The sequence below is a fragment of the Poecilia reticulata genome, chromosome 17 (assembly GCF_904066995.2).
Source record: "Poecilia reticulata chromosome 17, P_reticulata-male-v2, whole genome shotgun sequence".
Taxonomy (NCBI): domain Eukaryota; kingdom Metazoa; phylum Chordata; class Actinopteri; order Cyprinodontiformes; family Poeciliidae; genus Poecilia; species Poecilia reticulata.
Window position 1 is genome coordinate 31,295,067 of NC_088846.1, and position 8,954 is coordinate 31,304,020.

The 8,954-nt window shown below is 37.1% G+C and overlaps 1 protein-coding gene across 1 annotated transcript; it reads right to left on the minus strand.

The window, feature by feature from the left end:
* Positions 1-490: 490 nt before the first annotated feature.
* On the minus strand, positions 491-4,499 carry LOC145548161 (uncharacterized). The gene has a single exon (XM_081598891.1). The coding sequence runs from the start codon at positions 4,338-4,340 to the stop codon at positions 2,388-2,390; it is 1,953 nt and encodes a 650-aa protein (XP_081455017.1). The 5' UTR covers positions 4,341-4,499; the 3' UTR covers positions 491-2,387.
* Between the last annotated feature and the right edge of the window lie 4,455 nt (positions 4,500-8,954).

The window sequence follows — 8,954 nt, forward strand, 5'->3', positions numbered from 1 at the left end:
ACTTGTACAAAAATCCACAGTCATTATGGAGTATTTGTGTGTAGAATTTATTTTAATAAATTTGTCAATGTATATCCCAAGACCTGGAGAAAATAAACCACAAGAAAAGGAACAAACCAAAGAACCAAAGGAAGATAATGGCGTCTCTTTTCATGCAATTGAATCCAAAATTTAAGCTGCTACAAATAATGTAATTAAACTGGACAGAAAAGAAGGCAACATACCACTGGAATCTGATGTTGGTTTCAATGTGGAAACATGAGGTAATAAATCTGTCCAATTTAAGGAATTTTTGGCAAAGGTTATATTTAAGTGACACAAATGTTGTGTTGTACGCTTTTTATCCTGCAACAATCAGGTTCATGTTTCCAGTTCCAATAAACCCTTCAGGATTTTTACATTAAGAAATAATTATTTTAGTTAAGTATAAATCAAGACATTAATGCCAAAAACGACCAAGTATGACAAGACATTCAAATCAATCAATCAACTTTATTTTTTTTGTATAGCATATAGCTGCAACAATGGAGTTCAAAGTGATTTACATCATGAAAACACAAAAACATCATTAACACATCATACAGTCAACAACTGTGACAACCAGTTACAGACATTACAGTTTGTCAAGTGACATCATTAAAACCACCAAATAAGTTGGTCAATGTTCCAATTATTATGGTTCACAATAAACTCTACTGGGTTTTAAGCCCAGTATAATTAATTTGAGTATTTAAAGGGACTCTGTGTTTTAGGTGTTTTTAAGTTTTCTGGAAGTTTGTCCAGATTTGAGGTGCAGAGAAGCTGAATGCTGATTCTCTATATTCAGACCTGAGAGGTCTGGAAGGTTGAAAAAACAACCTTTAATGTATTTTGGATTAATTTTAACATGGAGCAGTGGCAACGCCGGGGTTCACTCAGCATATTGTAAGGGTGAAACAGAGAGAAGCAAATAATGGATGTTTTTGTCTTTGCCTCATTCTACAACCTCCCTAAGGGATGTTGGCCTGCTGTTATCAGTTTATCATCGACTGTCTTACATGCATGACATGGTTATGTAATGTGGAGACTTATCCTTTCTCCATTAGGTTCTTGATGTATGAAGTTGAAGAAGAGTCAGTGGAGTTGAATTAATGAATTTAATTTATTAAGACTGAAATACAGCTTGTCCATTTGTTCATGCTTTCCTCATGGGCTAACAGAACAAAATGGCATCAAACACCTTTGAAAACCTAAAGAGGGCGTTCTCTAGTGTGTCATTTCCTTTATCTTTAGCTTTGAAGACGTTCCCTAACATGTGAGTGCTTGTATGTATATATAATACATATATAGCTTAAAAAAAGATAGAGGAAAACACACAATTATATATTCTCAACAGTAAGCATGCAGCAGTGTGTGCAGCCAGATACAATTAAAAGTGGAACGGCACAAAATAAAATATATGCGACACAAAGAAACATAAAACCCCCAAAGATAAACTAAAAAACATAGTAAAAAGTGGAAAGTTCCATATATTCAACTGCACATAAGAATTAGGTGATTCACAAAGAAATTAAAATTTCCCCTCAAATTACTGAGAAATTCAATAAAATTATCTACAACAACAACAAAAAATAAACCTGAAGGTACGGTAAATTATTCTGTTAAAATAGGATTTACTGTCCAACCAAAATGAAATGAATCCTCCAGATGAACAGAACATTACAGGTGGCTAAAACAAAGCTGCTACAGTTTGGGCGACTTAAAAAATGTCATTTTAAAAACAAAGTTATGTTAAAAATTGGATCCATTGGGTTAAACATTGCCCTGCGACAGACTGGCGACCTGTCCAGGGTGTACCCCGCCTCTCGCCCGAAACGTTGGCTGGAGATGGGCACCAGCACCCCTCCCGACCCCATTGAGGGAATAAGGGTGCAAGAAAATGGATGGATGGATGGGTTAAACATTACATGGAGAAAATTTCAGGTGGTACTTTACATTTTTATTCATGATGTAATAAATGCCATTTAGGCATAATTTTAAAAAACAATAAGAAAAAAGTTGGTGAGTTGGTGGTCAGTCAACCAAACTGTAACACATTTACAGGTTTTGGTAAAGTTGTAAATTTTCTTTATCGTTGCTGATTAAAACAATCATGTCCTCTAATGCTACCTGCTTCTCTCCCTTTAATTTTTACCTCCTCTCTCTTTAAGCTCCCCACACCCATTTTTTCTCTGCTCCCAGGTCTGTTTCATTTGAAATAAACCCAAAGTAGTGTCTGATAGTTTTTTTTCATATATTTACATAAAATGGAGCATAAAGCCATAATACTCCACTTGTGGAAGTAAATGCATTTTAGCTTAACCTTGGCACAATCCCGAGTTTAGATTTGTTGTGAAGACATCAGTAGATTACTGATTAGCCAGGATTTCCTCTCCCTTCTCTACTTTAGCTATGATCTCTGCCTTTTCCTTCATTTTCATCAGAGACTGAACTCTCTCCTTCCAGCCTGGCTTGGCCTCCTGTTCCTCTCCTTTAATGAGCAAGTCGATGTATTCTGGAGTGGTGAGGGGATTTGGGTTCAGGACTATCTCTTTCAGTCTGTTCAGACATTTTGCAGCCTCTGCAATCAGTTTCACCACATCATCCTGCATAGATCGATACTCAGACATCAGAGTTTTCACCAGTTCCTCTAAGGTTAGTTTTAGTCCACAGGCCTTCTCGTATTTTTCTTTCAGCTCTTTCATTGTTGTCGTCTTAGAAATTAACTGATATTCCCATCTGAAGTCCTGGTTAGAATGAACATTCCAGAAACATTTTCCTGCACACCTTCTGCAGGTTCCATCTTTATCCATCGCATCACATCCTTTTTTATCCTCATCTTTTGGTATGTTACAAGGAAAGTGACAGGTAACATGACACTGCATGCAATTGGTGATAAACTTCCCAGTGTGAGAAATATCAATTTGCTCATTCTTTCTCACAGTTACGTGAAACTCAAAGTCCTCATTCTTTCTGATCTCTGCTTCATGCTCTTTGAGTTTGTCATTCGTCTCCCTGATATCCTCTAGCTTGGCTAAGCCAAGTTTAACCTGCTTCTGCAGCTCCTCCACTGTACTCTCCAGGTGCTTTCTTTCTTTCAGGACCTCATTGGTCATTGTCAGTCTTATGGTTTTGATGTTGGCTAGACTAGCAAAGAAACCGGCCATGTTGTTTATCCCCATGTTCCAATATTCAAAGGTTTTCTCTTCATTGGACCAAATCCTTGCCACTAAGGATTTGTTGTTGGCAAACAGCGCTGAGTTATTGAATTTGAAGTGAACTGGCAGCCCGTCTGCACCTTTAGGACATGGGACACCGGACTCTTTGATGGCCTCTACAACTGGTTGCTGCTGCTCATCTGCAAACGTCACCAGGATCCTGATGTTTTCTGCCACATCGTTGCCAAAGATTGAGAGAGCTGAATCAAACACATATTTTTGTGTTGATGTCAGTTCAGTTAGAGCCGCCTGAACCACTAAACACACAGCATCAATGTCACCAATGCCTTCCTGGTTAGCAAAGAGGTTACGCAGCTGCTCTGTGATCTCCTTGTCTCTGTCTACGCCGCCGATTCCCCCAAAGCCTGGAGTGTCTATGATGGTGAGGGAGTAGTTCACCCTGAATCCCTCCTGGTGGTAAAGTTTGTACACTGTGATTCCTGATGTCTGACTGTGAACCTGTGAGTCTGACTGACATTCCACTAACTTAAACCGAAACGAGTCTTCCCATCTAACGCCCAGAACGTAGTTTATCATCGCATTGATGACAGTGGACTTCCCAGCACCTGCAGCTCCTAGAACCATGATGTTTCTGTTACAATTCATGGATTTCTCTCCAAACATGAAACTCTTGCAGCCATTAATGTTGATCTGCATCTCTTCTACTGGAAGTCTGTAAATCGGGGCATGGCCGGTTTGTGAAGTCAGCAAAGTGCTTTTCTCTTTAACAACATCAGCCAATCGTTGAGCTTCAGGCTTTGAATCAGTGCAGGTCTGATTTGCTCCCGGTACGACTGACTGATAAACCTCTGTAGCTAACCTAATTAACTCTCTCAGTGGGAGGATGTTGAGCCAATGCAACCACAGTGCGATATCAACCACAGCCAACAGAGTCGTTTCCAGTGAGTTTGTCAAAATGAACACCGCAGTGACGGTTAGCGTTAACGCTCCTGATATCTTTGGATCATCCAAAGCTGGGATTACTACATCTGAAACTTGCTTTCCTCCTTTGAGTAAGTCTGCCACAGTGATGATGTTCTGCCAGAGTAACAGAAGTATTACAACCACAGCAATGAAGAGCGGCGTGCTCAATAACAGGCACATCCTGACTGTTGGTGTTGGTTCTTCTTTGGTGTCAATCTGCCTGCAGTCAGAAGAAAACGGAAACAACAATGATGAAACTTTAGAACTTGTTTTATGTATAATCAACAATGAGATAATGAATTTACAACATCAATCCTGCGTGTTTATGGGCTTCCTTGGAAAAATGTGTTAAAGCTTTTAAACTACGTAAAAACCTTTAGCAAAATGTTATGTCGGATTTTGTTGCCACATAAATGTGTTCGGATGAAATCGTTCATTAATTTTAATGGTTCAATATTAAATCATGCTATTATGATAAAAGATACATTTCTCTGAGGGCTGCTTGGCCACGTCTGAGTGCCAAATATTATACAACAAAAAATGTACTGTGGCATTCAATCTGTTACAATATGTGCTCTGATGAGGCTTGTTTGTTAGATTAAAATTTGAAAAAGGTGCCACACAAGCAGTAATTTTAGGTTGGAACAATCAACATCCTGGAAGGATTGAAAATCACAACAAGATCAAAGTCCTCTGTAATATATATTTGGTTTTTAGCTTAATGCCAGTATTGTAGATATTTGGTCTCGTCTGCAGCAGGTAACTAAAATGCAAAGTAATCAAGACTAATGACTGATATTTTTAAACAAGTCTGTTGAACTTCTGGTGATTCATAACAAACCTTGGCCTGGTGTTGGCAACAACCTGCAGATCCAGATGATCTCAAAATGTTTGATTTCCAATAGTGTGACAGATTCCTGAAATAACACAGAACCTATTTGCACATTCCTGTTCCGCTGAAGGGAAAATATTAGGTATTTCTAAATTAAATCAGGAAAACATTTCTGATAAATGGACCATTAAAATGCACCATGAAATTATCACTGTCTAAAACAGAAGCTTGAAGTCTGAACACCAAAACAAAGTTTAGATCAGAAGGAAAAGAAAAATAATTCAAACAAAAATACAGAAAGTAGCTTTAGACTGGGATGTGAAGCATCGCACCAAGTCATCACTCTGCTAAAAACTCACTAATGTATTTAAATATATACATGTTGCATGGATTAAAATAAAATGATACAAACCTTTGTTGTAGATCAGGTTCTGCAGGGTGTTGAGTTTTGCTGAACTGGATTAATTCACAAAAATAAAGGAAAAGTCACTGTGAGGGATTTGTTTTTAAAGATATATTAGCTATACAAACTTTGGCCCAGATCCCCTGAAGCAGGACTGATGTCCTGCAGCTGTCAGATCTGTCCCGGGTCCAACACACCTGAACCAATTGGCTGAATTTCTTCATTAGTTTGTATTCAGGTTCTGCAGATTCCTGCTGAATCACTGATTCAGGTGTGCTGGCAGAGACGCATTGAAAAGCAGTTCAACGCCATGTTGATGAAAACAAATCCATCACAGCTCTCAAACTTACCTGCTGGCACCCTTCAGAGATGATGAGAGCGTTCTGAGATCTTTAAAGCTCACTTCTTTTTATATACAAAGACTTACAAACACACACCTACTTTTACTCAGAATGAAACGAAAACCATCATATCTATTCTGGCTCACGTTCAACAATACAGAAAATATTCGAAGCCCGGCCTTTCCTCAAGCAAGTGAAAAGTTTGCATACTTCCTTGAAGCATCCAGAAAGCAGCTTAACTTGTATAAAAACTTTGTGCAGTGTAGGATTCAAAAGAGGTCTAGAAACTTTTAGCCTTTGTCTCAATACAAAAATATATATTTTCAACATGAATAACATGTTAATAAAACCTATGGAGGAATAACTAAGAGGTTTAATTCTGAAGTTTTATCTCAACATCAAAATATGATCGAGTAGAAAGTTCAAATTCAACCAAGTTAAGTGGGTATATTGGGAGTTTGTGCATAGTGGCTGTTTTCATGCACATTATTCAATTACCAACAGTATTATTGTAAACTTAAAAATATATCAATGTCCTGAAAAATCTTTAGTCATTCAATCTTTGTTCAGGATAAATTAATAGTTCAAGATGACAGAATCAGTCAAAACGATTCTGCTCTACATTTCAATAATTAAAAATTTGATTGATGTCTCTATGAAAAACCCCATATAAGTCAGAAACTAGACCAGGAAGAAAATATCTTTGCTTAGCAAAAGTAAAAATCACTAATACAGGGAAGTAAAAACAAAATATGTGGCTCCAGGAAGAACAGAGAACATCACCTGCTATTAGTGACGAGCCTTAGCAGAGTCCATTTCACACAAACAGCCTGGACTGTATGGCCACAGTTCTTGCTTTCAGCATAAATGATTTGATAACCCAGTTACCCCATATTCCACCTGCCACAGATTAGAAATCGTAGAAAACAAGGCCTTAGGTCTTAACATCCATAAAACGTGTAAACCAGAGAAGCATTGTCTCATCAGCAGATCTGGTTCACTACTCCACACTGAGAGTCACTGTTTATATAAAATGACCCCATTTCAAAAAAATCTGTTCAACCAGAAAAATTCTGCTTACTTAAAAATGATAAGAGCTTGTGCCAGATTTTTGTCTGAGGCATGTGGTTCAGTCAGTTTGGGGAAAAACCATTTCATGTTCCTGGAGTATTTTCAGTTCTACTGATATGATGAAGGTATTTTTCTCTACTTCTCAACTATATTTACAATCCCTTTGTGTTCTTCCTGTTGTACTTTTTAATTAACATTCATGATGGTACAGGTCACGTATTTCTAGGAGCATTAGTTTTAATTATACCATCCATCCATTATATGATCACACTTATCCTGTCAAGATTTCCTGGCAAATGATTATGACTGGCTAATGTGCTGAGTTAGATGCCGTATAGTAGAAGTCTTCAACTCCAGTCCTCATGGACTTTGGTTCTGATTTGAGACGCAGGACCAAAAGGGAACTTTTTGTTTTGTTTGCTGTGGTTTGCTTTCACATTGTGCTTTTTTACATGTGGCTATAATCTAGTAAACAAAGCTATGCAGGTGACGACTGTTGAAAAGGGTAGGACAAAAAAAAAGCACAGACCAGAACAAAAACCTTGGTAGTACTGCTTGCTGTGTTTCCGTTGTGTTCTGTTACAACTGCAATAGCATTTTAAATGTCAACAGCAGCTCATGCAATGCAGATTTTGCAATATATTTCTAATTTTGGAGCAGCAACAGCAAATGCTGCTGTAACCTAAAAAAGACGAGATGCACTACATGGGAAGTATGATTTTAGTACATGCAAACCAGCGGAGCAAACTGCCGGGCTACTTTGGAACTCAACTTCCTTTTTGAACTCATGAAGGTTTAAATCCTGAGACTTTATTGCACTAACATCTAAATGTGGTGATTGGATAGAAAGTTAAAACTACATCTAGTAATGGAGGGTATTTAGGAGTTTGTGCAGTTTGTTTATGCACATTATTCACAGTAACAGCAAGGATTTAAAAGATGCACTCATCTGATCTCAAGTCTTTAGTCATTCAGTTGATTTTGTTCAGAACAAATTAATTTAAGAACTAAATTTACCGAAACAATTCTCTCCACTTCCAAATGATTAAAAGCTCATCTCTGACTTTTTTTTGAAAACCTTCGCATGTGGATCAGCAAGTTTACCAGGAATAAAATATCTTTGTTTAGCGACAGACAGTCTCTGTAGCCCTGGTCTCGTTTGCATCCGTCCTTCTCATTTTCCAATAACTTCCTTAACTTGTTTGCATTTTGAGAAAAACAAGAATACAGCTTTAGGTGGATAAAAAAAAACCTCTAAAAGGGTTTATGAAAAATTCACAACTTGCTACTTGTTCAGTCAGTAAAAAATAAGTGTAATAAAACTTAAAATGCAATTATATTTAGAAAAAGTAATCAAATTCAATTTGACTAATTGATGAAGTGTTTTGTAATGCAGTTCTCATTTTTACTTTTATTTCCAATAGACTGAGCACAATTTCATATTCATAAATGTATTAATGTATCCCTACATAAGTTCTAAGCCACAGCACTCTCCACTGGATTTATTAAAATAATGTTCCTCATTCATAATCAGGCTTTTGCCAAATAAAATGGAGAACTGCTTTTGTTTATCTGCAGCTGACCTGAAACACCTGGCTGATAAATTCAAACTGATTCCATAAACAATTTCAAAGTCTTTTCCAATATTCCACAAGACGAAATCAATCGAGGATGACCATTCAAAGATTTCCAAAAACTGTTCCATCAGGAAAACCACTAAAAATCAATTAGGAGCTTGTGTCAGTTTAATCTTTGATATGTGGCTCGGTGAGTTTAGTGTTGAGGAAAAAATAAGTTTGTGGAATTAGTTTGTTTGTTTTGTGGTGCAGGTTTTCTTCTTCCTTAACTTCATCAGTATTTCCGTTTATTGTTTCTGTTGTGTTTGTCTTTAACACTCAACATGGTGGTAAAGGTCACTTGTCTTTAAATAGATTTTAATTTGTATTAAATGATTAAAATACTACCTTAAACACCTAACATTAAGATGTTTTTGTTGTTGGTCGTCTCTTCCAGCCATCACACATTAGGAAGATGCACCATGTTGGTCTATCCAGACCTAATTTAACCTGGCTGAGCTCAAACAACTCAGATTAACACAAATATTTAGAAATCCTTTTACAATAATAAAGTGTTTTAGTATTTCAGCT

Coding starts and splice junctions, on each gene's coding strand:
- LOC145548161 (XM_081598891.1), bottom strand. CDS start 4,340: ATGTGCCTGTTATTGAGCACGCCGCTCTTCATTGCTGTGGTTGTAATA.